Here is a 15967-nt window from a genome sequence, read left to right on the forward strand (position 1 = left end):
CTAGGTTGAAGACAAAATAGGTAAGGACAAGTTGTATTCATGAAAATTAAACAGATTCATGTTTATTCTAGTTGATAACTAGCATCGCCTGGTCGTTCTTTAAAAGTAATATCCTCACCATCTTAAATAAGCATGCCCCTTTAAAAAATTTTAGAACTAAGAACAGATATAGCCCTTGGTTCACTCCAGACCTGACTGCCCTCGACCAGCACAAAAACATCCTGTGGCAGACTGCACTAGCATCGAATAGTTCCCGCGATATGTAACTTTTCAGGGGAGTCAGGAACCAATACACACAGTCAGTCAGGAAAGCAAAGACTAGCTTTTTCAAACAGAAATTTGCATCCTGTAGCTCAAACTCCAAAATGTTTTGGAACACTGTAAAGTCCATGGAGAATAAGAACACCTCCCCCCAGCTGCCCACTGCACTGAGGCTAGGAAACACTGTTACCACTGATAAATCCTCGATAATCGAGAATTTCAATAAGCATTTCTCTACGGCTGGCCATGCTTTCCTCCTGGCTACCCCAACCCCCGGCCAACAGCTCTGCACTCCCCGCAGCTACTTGCCCAAGCTTCCCCAGCTTCTCCTTCACCCAAATCCAGATAGCAGATGTTTTGAAAGAGTTGCAAAACCTGGACCTGTACAAATCAGTTGGGCTAGACAATCTGGACCTTCTCTTTCTAAAATTATCCAAAGCCATTGTTGCAACCCCTATTACCAGTCTGTTCAACCTCTCTTTCATATCGTCCGAGATCCCTAAAGATTGGAAATTGGAAAGCTGCTGCGGTCATCTCCCTCTTCAAAGGGGGAGACACTCTAGACCCAAACTGTCACAGACCTATATCCATCCTGCCCTGCCTTTCTAACGTCTTCGAAAGCCAAGTTAATAAACAGATCACTGACCATTTCGAATCCCACTGTACCTTCTCCGCTGTGCAATCCGTTTCCGAGCTGGTCACGGGTGCACCTCAGCCATGCTCAAGGTACTAAATGATATCATAACCGCTATCGATAAAAGACAGTACTGTGCAGCCGTCTTCATCGACCTGGCCAAGGCTTTCGACTCTGTCAATCACTGTATTCTTATCGGCAGACTCAACAGCCTTGGTTTCTCAAATGACTGCCTCGCCTGGTTCACCAACTACTTCTCAGACAGAGTTCAGTGTGTCAAATCGGAGGGCCTGATGTCCGGACTTCTGGCAGTCTCTATGGGGATACCATAGGGTTCAATTCTTAGGCCGACTCTTTTCTCTGTATATTAACGATGTCGCTCTTGCTCCGGGTGATTCCCTGATCCACCTCTACGCAAACGACACCATTCTGTATACATCTAGCCCTTCTTTGGACACTGTGTTAACTAATCTCCAAATGAGCTTCAATGCCATACAACACTCCTTCCGTGGCCTCCAACTGCTCTTAAATGCATGTAAAACTAAATGCATGCTTTGCTGCCCACACCAGCCCACCCGACGAGCATCACTACTCTGGACGGTTCTGACTTAGAATATGTGGACAACTAGAAATACCTAGGTGTCTGGCTAGACTGTACTTTCCTTCCAGACTCATATTAAACATCTCCAATCCAAAATTAGATCTAGAATCGACTTCCTATTTCGCAACAAAGCCTCCTTCACTCATGCTGCCAAACATACCCTCGTAAAACTGACTATCCTACCGATCCTTGACTTCGGCGATGTCATCTACAAAATAGCTTCCAATACTCTACTCAGCAAACTGGATGCAGTCTATCACAGTGCCATCCATTTTGTCACCAAAGCCCCTTATACCACCCACCACTGCGACCTGTATGCTCTAGTCGGCTGGCCCTTGCTACATATTAATCGACAGACCCACTGGCTCCAGGTCATCTTTAAGTCTTTGCTAGGTAAAGCTCCGCCTTATCTCAGCTCACTGGTCATGATAACAACACCCATCCGTAGCACGTGCTCCAGCACGTAAATCTCACTGGTCATCCCCAAAGCCAACACCTCCTTTGGCCGCCTTTCCTTCCAGTTCTCTGCTACCAATGACTGGAACGAATTGCAAAAATCGCTGAAGCTGGAGACTTATATTTCCCTCACTAATTTTAAACATCAGCTATTTGAGCAGCTAACCGATCGCTGCAGCTGTACATAGCCCATCTGTAAATAGCCCACCCAATCTGCCTACCTCATCCCCATATTGTTTTTATTTACTTTTCTGCTCTTTTGCACACCAGTTTTTCTACTTGCACATCATCATCGGCTCATCTTTCACTCCAGTGTTAATCTGTTAAATTGTAATTACTTTGCTACTGTGGCCTATTTATTGCTTTACCTCCTCACGCCATTCACACTGTATATAGACTTTCTTTTTTTAATATTGTGTTATTGACTGTACGCTTGTTAATTCCATGTGTAACTCTGTGTTGTTTGTGTCACACTGCTTTGCTTTATCTTGGCCCGGTCGCAGTTGTAAATGAGAACTTGTTCTCAACTAGCCTACCTGGTTAAATAAAGGTGAAGTAAAAAATAATGTAAAAAATTGCTTGTCTGTTTGTTTAGAAATTGTTTACAAAGCTTTATGGGATATTAGAAATCCTCCTAACCTGGGTATCTTCAACCTAGCATATTATTGCTTCGATGTCACAACATACAACTTTTGGGGTGTTTCAGCAACAGTGCAAAGTTCTACATTACAGTTCTACAGTACACTATGACATCACCCAAAGACCTGTAGAATGCTGAATATCATATCTAAATATGATGGAACGGTGCTTTCACTTAAGCCTCTGAATCACAATGTCAGTATTCTCATTGTATCAACTTGTTTTTGAATCATCCATGCAGGCTAAAAAGTACGGTTTGATTTGATAGATTATTAGAGTTTGTTATTATAATACTTATGGATTGCAATATTAATTGGCTGTAGTGAGATTGTCCATGCATTGATTTAGAGGGCTTTAGGGAATAAGGCTTTCCTCCATCCAGTGAGCAAGGATGAGATTATTGAGATGAGATCTATCAGAAAACAAAAGGTGAGAGAATCATTCTAATAATGCAAATATATGACCGGGTTCCTCCTCAGAAACATCCTCTTAAATTGCCATCTGGGACGAGAAGAGAGGGCAGTTAGTGGAGCAGCATGTGCGTGTGCTGGGAAAGAGTTGAGTGGTCTTGAGTTGTTTTCACAAATCATTTGAAACATTATATTTCTCTCCATTACCATGTACAGTACATGTACAGTTAGGGATATTGATGAATGGCAATACTTTGTGTCCCACAGAGCTGCATCATGGGTGTGAACACATCTCTGTGTGCAGTTCTCTGAGGATAGGTCAACTTTTCAGGCAGGGACAACTGGCAAGAAGGTATTTCATCACACGCGACACGACATTGATTTTGGTGATTACAATTATAGAAATATTTTGTGCGTGTGTGTGTGTGTCTGTATCTAAGTGCTGCCCTAGATTTGACCGAGAGCACTGAGGTTAAAGATCAGTGTACTGAACTGTGTGAGCCCCTCACTCTCTCGGCCCTGCTGGAGACTAATGTCACAGTAACAGCACCAGGACAGGGGGCGTTCGGTTACAGCCTACTGGAATGTGACCAGCAGCTGTGAACTGCCGCCATGACTTCTGAAGCCTGGACCTTTCCGTGCATGCACGCTAGATTTGGAGCTGTTTGACAACTATTTGTTGAAATTCAGCAATAAATACTTTATACTTTATACTGGACTAATTCAGGTAGGGGCTCCTTCCTTCTCCCTATCCTTTGGATGATAGGTGAACACACCTGGATTGTCCTACTGTGTGTGTGTCTGCTGTAATAGAAAGGCCTCATTCTGTCAGTATGGCTGATTCACTGTAGGGGGGAGGCCGGGGGAGCTTAAAACCTGCTTGTATCTCAGGTGACACACACATATATACACACACACACACACACACACACACACACACACACACACACACACACACACACACACACACACACACACACACACACACACACACACACACACACACACACACACACACACACACACACACACACACACTTATCTCTGCTGGTCAGACTTAGCAGTGTGTTTGTGGCCATAGATCATGTCTCTCTAATTGAAAATGAAGCTCCTGTTCTCATGGCTCTGGATGTATGGGGGCTATGTGTGTGTATATGTGTGTGTATATGTGTGTGTGTGTGTGTGTGTGTGTGTGTGTGTGTGTGTGTGTGTGTGTGTGTGTGTGTGTGTGTGTGTGTGTGTGTGTGTGTGTGTGTGTGTGTGTGTGTGTGTGGACTCACTAAACACAAATGCATCTTTTGTAAATAATGTGTTGGAGTGTGCCCCTGGCTATCCGTAAATTGTAAACAAGAAAATGTTGCCGTCTGCTTTGCTTAATATAAGACATTTGAAATTAATTATATTTTTTACTTTTGATATTCAAGTATATTTTAGCAATTACATTTACTTGTGATACTTAAGTATTTTCAAAACGAATAACCTTTAGACTTTTACTCAAGTAGTGTTTTACTGGGTGATTTTCACTTTTACTTGAGTAACTTCCTATTAAGGCATGACAATTGGGTAATTTTTCCATGTGTGTGTGTGTGTGTGTGATTCTATCCAGAATAGTTCATTTTACACCAGATGACCCCATCTGCCTTTTGCAGTTGCATAACAATAATGTAATATTTTAAATCCTTGCAGAACACAACTGTTTGTTGAACTGAAATATCAAAGAGGGCAGAAATGCACAACATTAGTCTATTACAATACAAAAACACGGTAGAGTGCATTGATATTTAATTGTGTCTAAGGGTTGTTTTGTGCAGATAATAGAAGCAAGTTCATTGTAACAGCATTTCCAATTGTTATTAGAGGTGCTGGACCCGCCCAGAGTCGTCTGTTTATGTTATGACCCCTCCCATTTAACCATATAGCCTAGCAACTAGAACCTCAGGTCTTTCCTTATTGGTCATTGTTCAGATTTCCGCCATATTCAAAGAATTTCAAACATCCGTCTACTGTTATTATTTTTTCATAAATAGTTATCTATGATCTAGGTGAGAATCCTTTAACATTGATTTCTGGTTCTGCCTTTCAAATGGAGGAAACCGGTGAAGCACAGGTTCAAATTTCGATACCAGAGAAGCAGAATGACAGACCAAAGAGAAAGGCAAACATGAAGAGGATGTTCACCATAGATGATGAGACATCCCCCGAGAGAAATAACAATAGCAAATCAAGGTGAGACAAACGCGGCCTTAACTATTGAGTGCAGGGGATGAAACGATAGTGTAAACTATTTATATGGCGTTAACAACGTATTACCAACATACTCTAGCTAACATTATTTAGATAGCTAATCATATTAGTTACGTCAGTTGAATGTCTGTTTCGATTGCTAGCATGTGCCTGGCTGACGTTACAATTCGAGTAAGTTGTCATTGTTACACCCCAGTTTACCTCATGGTTCTCACAAGGGAAGTGAAATTATAGGCTTGATGACTTTGCTCATGAGATCATGCACGCCGCAAATGACATGTTACTATAAATTCCTTGAATTTTCTTTCACGGGTGTCTTTTCATTATCGATAACGTTACACCTATCAAAGCAGGGCGAGAGTGATGAATGGTCAACTATTCATCTTGGAGCGGGTTTGCGGAATGCTGTCATATCACGTAATTATACAATTTTATACAATTGAGATTTATTTATATATGAATAAATTAACAAATTATCCAATGGATTATGGTATTTTTTCCCACCGAAGAGCACAACAGGCTGTTTGGCGCATCTATCATGAAGAGGAGTAACTTTGCAGCTGTTTCTGATTAATAAGCAATGCCATGCTGGCGGGTGGTAACCAGTGGCGATTTTAGCATTTTAGCAAATAAATATTTAACCAGGTAGGCTAGTTGAGAACAAGTTCTCATTTACAACTGCGACTTGGCCAAGATAAAGCATAGCAGTGTGAACAGACAACAACACAGAATTACACATGGAGTAAACAATAAACAAGTCAATAACACAGTAGAAAAAAAGAAAAAAGAGAGTCTGTATACATTGTGTGCAAAAGGCATGAGGAGGTAGGCGAATAATTACAATTTAGCAGATTAACACTGGAGTGATAAATTATCCGATGGTCATGTGCAGGTAGAGATACTGGTGTGCAAAAAAGCAGAAAAGTAAATGAATAAAAACAGTATGGGGATGAGGTAGGTAAATTGGGTGGGCTATTTACAGATGGACTATGTACAGCTGCAGCGATCGGTTAGCGGCCCAGATAGCAGATGTTTAAAGTTGGTGAGGGAGATAAGTCTCCAACTTCAGCGATTTAAATTTTATATATATATATATTTGCAATTCGTTCCAGTCACAGGCACCAGAGAACTGGAAGGAAATGCGGCCAAATGAGGTGTTGGCTTTAGGGATGATCAGTGAGATACACCTGCTGGAGCGCGTGCTACGGGTGGGTGTTGCCATCGTGACCAGTGAACTGAGATAAGGCGGAGCTTTACCTAGCATGGACTTGTAGATTACCTGGAGCCAGTGGGTCTGGCGACGAATATGTAGCGAGGGCCAGCCGACTAGAGCATACAGGTCGCAGTGGTGGGTGGTATAAGGGGCTTTAGTAACAAAGCGGATTGCACTGTGATAAACTGCATCCAGTTTGCTGTAGTAGAGTATTGGAAGCCATTTTGTAGATGACAAGTTTGGCGGCGTGAGTGAAGTAGGCTTTGTTGCAAAATAGAAAGCTGATTCTAGATTTGATTTTTGATTGGAGATGTTTGATATGAATCTGGAAGGAGAGTTTACAGTCTAGCCAGACACCTAGGTAATTATAGATGTCCACATATTCTAGGTCGGAACCATCCAGGGTGGTGATGCTAGTCGGGCTTGCGGGTGCAGGCAGCGAATGGTTGAAGAGCATGCATTTGGTTTTACTAGCGTTTAAGAGCAGTTGGAGGCGACAGAAGGAGTGTTGTATGACATTGAAGCTTGTTTGGAGGTTAGATAGCACAGTGTCCAAGGAAGGGCCAGACGTATACAGAATGGTGTCGTCTGTGTAGAGGTGGATCAGGGAATCGCCCGCAGCAAGAGCAACATCATTGATATATACAGAGAAAAGAGTCGGCCCGAGAATTGAACCCTGTGGCACCCCCATAGAGACTGCCAGAGGACCGGACAACATGCCCTCCGATTTGACACACTGAACTCTGTCTGCAAAGTAGTTGGAGAACCAGGCAAGGCAGTCATTAGAAAAACCGAGGCTACTGAGTCTGCCGATAAGAATATGGTGATTGACAGAGTCGAAAGCCTTGGCCAGGTCGATGAAGATGGCTGCACAGTACTATCTTTTTTTCGATGGCGTTTATGATATCGTTTAGTACCTTTAGCGTGGCTGAGGTGCACCCGTGACCGGCTCGGAAACCAGATTGCACAGCGGAGAAGGTACGGTGGGATTCGAGATAGTCAGTGAACTGTTTGTTGACTTGGCTTTCGAGGACCTTAGATAGGCAGGGCAGGATGGATATAGGTTTGTAACAGTTTGGGTCCAGGGTGTCTCCCCCTTTGAAGAGGGGGATGACCGCGGCAGCTTTCCAGTCCTTGGGGATCTCAGAAGATATGAAGGAGAGGTTGAACAGGCTGGTAATAGGGGTTGCGACAATGGCGGCCGATAGTTTCAAAAATAGAGGGTCCAGATTGTCAAGCCCAGCTGATTTGTACAGGTCCAGGTTTTGCAGCTCTTTCAGAACATCTGCTGTCTAGATTTGGGTAAAGGAGAAGCTGGGGAGGCTTGGGCGAGTAGCTGCGCGGGGGGGGAGTAGCCAGGAGGAAGGCATGGCCAGCCGTTGAGAAATGCTTGTTGAAGTTTTTGATTATCATGGATTTATCGTTGGTGACCGTGTTACCTAGCCTCAGTGCAGTGGGCAGCTGGGAGGAGGTGCTCTTGTTCTCCATGGTGGGGCAACCTCAACAAAAAATGTTTTATTTGCATGCCAGCAAAGCCACAACACTAAACAATACATTCAAATGGTGCCCACAAACTGTTAGGGCCTACATAAAGCTGTCCCAGCAGCGGAGTCCCACCAGCAGTCTCAACACCTGAATATCAACTACGACTTGTCTGGCAGCGAAACAGTTCATTCAGCCTCATTTACTGCCTTTAACAAAAAAAAGACTGCTAATATGGCTGACTTGGTTAAACAAATGTGGATAAGAGGCTATCTGTAATTTTGATTAAGACATTAATGAGCTAGGACGGACATAGTCAATATAACTATTTGTTCAGCACTTTTGAAATGTACAGCAACATAATTCAGAACAGGTCGTTCTTACAGTATTCTCCCTGTACAGCAAGTCAGAACTGTAGTATAAATAAAGGGGGCATATAAGCAGACAATGAAAGCGCTTACAATATTCAATGATGACATTTTTCTAAAACAGGCTACAGGCTACATGTGCACCACCAAGTCAGAACAGTAGGCTAAGTTATGGGGGGAAAGGAGACCAAATGAATAGGGTGAAGAACACAGGCTACCAACAGCTTACTACACAATATATATTAGTATTACATTCTTAGCTACAGTATACATATCTCCCTGGCATATTACATCATTTATGCAGCAGCATACAATACATTTTTGGACTCGCCTTGTTGTGCCTTGCTCACTTGAACAAGAAGGTGGCGCGGCGGTCCTTCGTGGGCAAATTCTGTCATCAAAGTCTGGAATCCTCTGGATTTATGGTCCTATCTCCCATTGGCTATATAGCTAGCTTTGTTAAACCCGGATTGAGGCTTATTTGACAAGGATACAGTCGTTCAAGTGATGGCCACCCGCATCATCGGCGTGCCATGAAGGCGTCACTCTCTGACCAAATATGGTGTCCTATAAGATATACTACACCCCTAATGAAGTCTTGTTACCTTCTAGGATCTCTGAGGAATAGATACGAACATGATTTGACTCGTTCAAACAACGTTCAGGGTGAGATTTTCACAGATTCCTTTCTTTGCAAATTGAACGAGTGGAAATACAAAATCGATTGTGCGTGCTATATAGACCTTTTTAGGATATGAAACATGTTATCTAACAAAACAGCACTTCATGTTATCTCTGGGACCCTTTGGATGATACATTCTGAAATCTTGCTCTAAGCCCACATTTCACCTTCAGAGGTGAAATTAGCCAACCTATTGCATTGAAAAAAGTGTTTTCTTGATATAACGCGCTGCATGATTTCTAACTGTCCCGTTTGCATGATTTCTAACTGTCCCGTTAACGGAAAGCCGATCCTTAATTAAACAAGCAAACACATTTATATTGCAGCTAGAAGGTAGTGCTGGTTGCATATTCCAAGTCCACGGAAAACAATTTTAGCTGGTTACTTTTGCATGTTCCCATCAGGACCTAATTATCATTTTGCGTCAGCACATGTCGTAATTGTAAACTTTTAAACAGACAGTCGGCTACAGATAGCAAGTACTGCAAATAATTGTGTACTACTGGACAGTATGCTGCAATACTGTAATACACACTAGTTGACCACAAGGTGGCAGTAAATGCCAACAAATTAATCAAGTAACCACGAATAACAGTTGGTGTGGGTGTTTGGATGATAGATAAATAGTTTGTTAGTCACATGTGTAGGGACGCAGATGTAATTTCCGTGTACAGGGAAAATCTTATGTGCCGTGCTCCAACAGTGCAGGTCATTTAAAAAGAATTGAGTGAGACAAAATAAAGATGATAATAATATAACCACATTTACAACTGTGGGGGCAGGGTAAGAGTGAATGAAACAGGAATATAAAAAATAATACTATATACTTTACATAATTATTATTTTAAAAAATGTAACCTTTACAGTTAAGAACAAATTCTTATTTTCAATGATGGCCTAGGAACAGTGGGTTCAGGGGCAGAACTACAAATTTGTACCTTGTCAGCTCGGGTTTCGATCTTGCAACCTTTCGGTTGCTCGCCCAACGCTCTAACCACTAGGCTACCTGCTGCCCCTTACACTGTAGCAATGATAAATGTCCATTGGGGGTAGTCCGGGGGGGGGGGTGTAGCAGGGAGCTGCCTAGTGACTATCGAGCAGCCTGATGGTCTGGGGATAGAAGCCAGTCTGACAGTTTTTGTCAGAGTTGGGACGTGCCAAGTATACCGTTTAGACTTCCTATCAATTCAATTCAAAGGGCTTTATTCGCAAGGGAAACATATATTGACATTGCCAAAGCAAGTGAAATGGATAATAAACAGTAAACCTTACCCTCAAATTCTGACTGAATAGAGACATTTCAAATGTCATAGTATGGCTATGTACAGTGTTGTAATGATGGGCAAAAAAATAAAGTACAGAAGGGAAAATAAACATAAATATGGGTTGTATTTACAATGGTGTTTGTTCTTCACTGGTTGCCCTATTCTTGTGGCAACAGGTCATCTTACTGCTGTGATGCACACTGGTATTTCACCGAATAGATATGGGAGTTTATCAAAATTTGATTTGTTTTCAAATTCTTTGTGGGTCTGTGTAATCTGAGGGAAATATATGTCTCTAAATGGTCATACATTTGGCAGGAGGTTAGGGGGTGCAGCTCAGTTTCCACTTAATTTTGTGTACAGTGTGCACATAGCCTGTCTTTTCTTGGGAGCCAGGTCTGCCTACGGTAGCCTGTCTTTTCTTGGGAGCCAGGTCTGCCTACGGTAGCCTGTCTTTTCTTGGGAGCCAGGTCTGCCTGTCAGCCTTCCTTGTTTTGGGTCACAGTGGTCAGGTATTCTGCCTCTGTGTACTCTCTGTTTAGGGTCAAATAGCATCTAGTTTGCTCCGTTTTTTTGTTAGTAGTGTCCAATATGTCAACTAATTATTGTTATGTATTCTCGTGTTTTGGTTGGGTCTAATTGTGTTGCTTTGTGCTTTCTGTTTGTTTGTGAACAGAGCCCTGGGACTCATCTCTAGGTTCATCTCTCTGTAGGTGATGGCTTTGTTATGTATGGTTTGGGAATCGATTTCCATTTAGGTGGTTGTCGAATTGAACGTCTCTTTTCTGGATTTTGATCTTTAGTGGGTATCGACCTAATTCTTGCTCTGCATGCATTATTTGGTGTTTTACGTTGTACACCAATATTTTTGCTGAATTCTGCATATCTCTTTGGCCTACAGAACAGCATATGTCTCATGAAAGGACTTGGCACTTCTTGTTCAAAGTCTCATAAAGGTAGTGTTCCCGTCTGACTCCAACCTCTACTTGTAAGGAAGAAAATACTTGATTTGTTTCCACTTTTTTAATCTTTCCTGTTTGAGTATACAATTTATGACACATAGTCTTCATGAATTTCCCCAGGCCTTTAAATCAAACTTACTATTTCAGTTTTAGACAGACAGCAGACAGAGAGCCAAAAGTCACATTTATTTTGGGGTAATCAGTACTGAGAAATGTGATGTTGGCATGTGGCACACTGGTAGGCTTTCCATCCTTTGTGCCAAAAGGCCCCTGCCCACTGTTGGGAAAACATGGAAAACTGTGACTATAAATATGACCCCAATAGCCAACCCTGCAGGAAAACAAGGAGAGTGTTGCTCAGTGGACTTTGGACTACTAGGTAATAGGTGTTTGATTGCATGTTACCTTTGTGATTATTGAGCTGCGTGCTCCTGTGTCTCGATCGTTATTCACTGTCCTTCAGCCTCAATTATGTCAACATTTTCTGACTTGCTTCCAGCCTATTCAGGTGTTATTCACCCACAGAAGTGTGTAACGGGTCTACCTCTGCTTAAGAATCATACCCCTGCCCGTGACGTCCAATCACAAGCCCCAGGGTCCGACCTTTGTCCCCTTTTACAATGGACAGGTGTCGTGGGAGCAGAATGGTCAGTAATGTTCTAGAAAAATAAACAACTAACTATATAATGTCCTACAAACCTAGATTGTAAAACATCTATAGTTTTTAGACCCTTTAACAATATCATTCAGGTGTATCCAATGTCACGTTTCCAACCCACGATGAGCTGTTCAGAAAGCTGATATCAGCCATTGTGCTGGTGTGTGGGGCCTTTTTATGCATACGTGATTGATGTCACTTCGTATTCACTTGGTCATAGCAGTCAGCTTTGGGGCAAAGGCCACTTTCACTGTGCCAGTGTGAGAGAGCTGTATGTGCTGTGAGTCAGTGGAAAGGCATCATAGTAGGCCCTGCCTTTGTTTGTTAGGTTAGGTTATATAAAACTGATTCCAACCACCCCACCTCCCGCTCCCCTGGCCTCCACTCTTCCAGTATTTCTCACCTGGAAAAACTCTCCTGCCCCAGGTAAAGATTTCAGAGTAAATGACCTTCAGGCATGCACAGTCAGACACTCGGAGGGGTTTTTATGATGAAGTCTGTCAGGTGCACCACATTGCTATCTCTGTTTTTTAACAGGTCAGCATCCGTAAACATCCGGTCCACACATAAGGTCAGATAAAAGGAAATTGTGTCTGAAATAATCATTTGTTTTGTAATTGGGATGGTTTTTTTTTTTTTCATTTTAATGACCCAGGTTCCCGAGTGGCTCAGCGGCCTAAGGCACTGCATCTCAGAGCTTGAGGCGTCACTACAGACACCCAGGTTCGAATCCAGGCTGTATCACAACCGGCCATGATTGGGAGTCCCATAGGGCGGCGCTCAATTGTCCCAGCAACGTCCGGTTGTGGCCCTCTAAACAACATTACATCCCATCAACATTACAGAATCTGAAATAATTGATTTAGGCTAAGGTCAGGTGTGACTGTTATCTGGTGTGTGTGGGTCAGAAATGTGAGTAAAAGCAATGCTGGCCTAACCACTCTAGGATGATACAACGTTGATGTCATTTGCTGAACAACGTGTGCATCAGAGGAAGAACCTTCCAAAACATCATGATTAGGCCTAAATCCTGTTAGCAAACACCTTTCCCAGTCTCTGGGTGGAATTCTTTTCTGCATTATTACATAATGTACCTTTTTACTGTGTTTGTTTAGAATGATGAGCCAGGGGGAGAATGAGAGACCGGACTGCTGGTGATATGTGTGTTGGTGTACACACACACCTGTGTTTGGGCTCCAGCCTCATTCCCTGCATGTTTTGACCACTGTCTGAGAAATAGCCCTGCTCTGGCCGTCCCTTGGCTTCTCCTGAAGGAGCTACTGCGTTTATCTAGTGTTCCTGTGAAGCTCCATTGCATTCCTCAGACACCACCACCAGGCAGACACCAGAGAACCACCCAGGTCGTCACAGCGTAGCAGCATAGCTTTCATTCATCACCTCGCATACCTCAGTGTTCCTGCTGTCTACAGAACACACCGGTTCCCAGAACATAGAATAACACAAAGCATCACCTCACTTTATGAGCTCATTGGCTGCCAGATGTCACTGGGATGTCTATTGGACAGGAATGTCTCACTGAACAGAGACGTTTCTGATAGCATACTGTTGATAGACCTATCAGGGTACTTATTACTGGTGTCTCTTCAGATTTGTTTCACATCATGGCTCATTGTCTGAGGTAATGTCATTTTGAATAATGTACACATTAATACACACCCTAGGGGTGTTCTTGACAGTCGTCATAACCATCCTCCTCACCTCCAGGCCACAGCAGATCCAGTAACTAAACTCTCCCTTCTTTTTCCCACCTTATGGTGCGTTCAGTTGAATACTGAGTCAAACCGATCATCCCGTTCACGCTGTGGTTCTGACTCATGCAGGAGCAGCACTGCTTGTGCGTAGGTCTCTCGCTCATAATGGCTGTGGCTGTGTCACTGACCACTGTCCTCATGATGTAAAGGGGTAAGATGGCGGAGGGGTGTGGTGTCTGTTGACCACCTGTAGTGACCTTTCACATCTCCCAGTGCCACACAGACACAACTCTCTCTTCTGCCCAGGTCTCTCTCTCTCGCTCAATTCAAAGGGATTTATTGGCATGTTAAACATATGTTTGAGGTCTGCCTACTGCGGCCTCTCTCAATAGCAAAGCTATGCTCACTGAGTCTGTATATAGTCTAAGCTTTTTTTTTCTCTTTTCCCTTGTTGATTCTCCCATCACTCTCTTTATCCTTGGCCTTATTCCCTACAATCTACTTTCCACCTTTTAGTCCTATATTTTTCTTCCTGTTTGACTTGTCTGAACTCCCTATGTTCTTCGTTCTCTCATGCGTTCTCTCACACTCGTGCTCTTGTTCTCTTTCTCTCGCACTTGTTATTTCTCACACGTGCTCTTTTTCTCACTCGTTCTCGCTTTCTCTCACACTTGTTCTTTCTCTCACACTTGTTCTTTCCCTCACACTCGTGCTCTCACACTTGTTCTCTTTCTCTCACACTCGTGCTCTTTCTCTCTCAATCGTGCTCTCTTTCTCTCTCTTCTCTCACACTCATTCTCTCGTGCTCTCTTTCTCTCACACGTGTGCTCTCACTCGTGCTTTCTTTCTCTCACACTCATGCTCTCTTTCTCTCACAGTTGTGCTCTCACACTTGTTCTCTTTCTCTTGCACCCGGGCTCTCTTTCTCTCGCACCCGTGCTCTCTTTCTCTCGCACCCGGGCTCTCTTTCTCTCACACTTGTGCTCTCACTCGTGCCTTCTTTCTCTCACACTCGTGCCTTCTTTCTCTCACACTCGTGCTCTCTTTCTCTCGCACCCGTGCTCTCTTTCTCTCGCACCCGGGCTCTCTTTCTCTCGCACCCGGGCTCTCTTTCTCTCGCACCCGGGCTCTCTTTCTCTCGCACCCGTGCTCTCTTTCTCTCGCACCCGGGCTCTCTTTCTCTCGCACCCGGGCTCTCTTTCTCTCGCACCCGTGCTCTCTTTCTCTCGCACCCGGGCTCTCTTTCTCTCGCACCCGGGCTCTCTTTCTCTCACACTTGTGCTCTCACTCGTGCCTTCTTTCTCTCACACTCGTGCTCTCTTTCTCTCGCACCCGGGCTCTCTTTCTCTCGCACCCGGGCTCTCTTTCTCTCGCACCCGTGCTCTCTTTCTCTCGCACCCGTGCTCTCTTTCTCTTGCACCCGGGCTCTCTTTCTCTCGCACCCGTGCTCTCTTTCTCTCGCACCCGTGCTCTCTTTCTCTCGCACCCGTGCTCTCTTTCTCTCGCACTTGTGCTCTCACTCATGCTCTCTTTCTCTCACACTTGTTATTTCTCACACGTGCTCTTTTTCTCACTCGTTCTCGCTTTCTCTCACACTTGTTCTTTCTCTCACACTTGTTCTTTCCCTCACACTCGTGCTCTCACACTTGTTCTCTTTCTCTCACACTCGTGCTCTTTCTCTCTCAATCGTGCTCTCTTTCTCTCTCTTCTCTCACACTCATTCTCTCGTGCTCTCTTTCTCTCACACGTGTGCTCTCACTCGTGCTTTCTTTCTCTCACACTCATGCTCTCACTCGTGCTTTCTTTCTCTCACACTCATGCTCTCTTTCTCTCACAGTTGTGCTCTCACACTTGTTCTCTTTCTCTTGCACCCGGGCTCTCTTTCTCTCGCACCCGGGCTCTCTTTCTCTCGCACCCGGGCTCTCTTTCTCTCGCACCCGGGCTCTCTTTCTCTCGCACCCGTGCTCTCTTTCTCTCGCACCCGTGCTCTCTTTCTCTCGCACCCGGGCTCTCTTTCTCTCGCACCCGTGCTCTCTTTCTCTCGCACCCGTGCTCTCTTTCTCTCGCACCCGTGCTCTCTTTCTCTCGCACTTGTGCTCTCACTCATGCTCTCTTTCTCTCACACTTGTTATTTCTCACACGTGCTCTTTTTCTCACTCGTTCTCACTTTCTCTCACACTTGTTCTTTCTCTCACACTTGTTCTTTCCCTCACACTCGTGCTCTCACACTTGTTCTCTTTCTCTCACACTCGTGCTCTTTCTCTCTCAATCGTGCTCTCTTTCTCTCTCTTCTCTCACACTCATTCTCTCGTGCTCTCTTTCTCTCACACTTGTGCTCTCACTCGTGCCTTCTTTCTCTCACACTCGTGCTCTCTTTCTC

General features: G+C 44.0%; 1 protein-coding gene across 1 annotated transcript in view; it reads left to right on the forward strand.

The window, feature by feature from the left end:
• The first annotated feature begins 5034 nt into the window (after positions 1-5034).
• Positions 5035-15967, forward strand: part of LOC118366296 (neuroepithelial cell-transforming gene 1 protein-like) — a 37999-nt gene continuing 27066 nt past the window's right edge. The window contains exon 1 of the mRNA XM_035748853.2: positions 5035-5227. Coding sequence (XP_035604746.2) covers positions 5085-5227 — 143 coding nt within the window. The 5' untranslated portion in view covers positions 5035-5084. The remainder of the gene's footprint in view (positions 5228-15967) is intronic.

This window comes from Oncorhynchus keta, chromosome 33 (assembly GCF_023373465.1).
Source record: "Oncorhynchus keta strain PuntledgeMale-10-30-2019 chromosome 33, Oket_V2, whole genome shotgun sequence".
In the NCBI taxonomy this organism is placed as follows: Eukaryota; Metazoa; Chordata; class Actinopteri; order Salmoniformes; family Salmonidae; genus Oncorhynchus; species Oncorhynchus keta.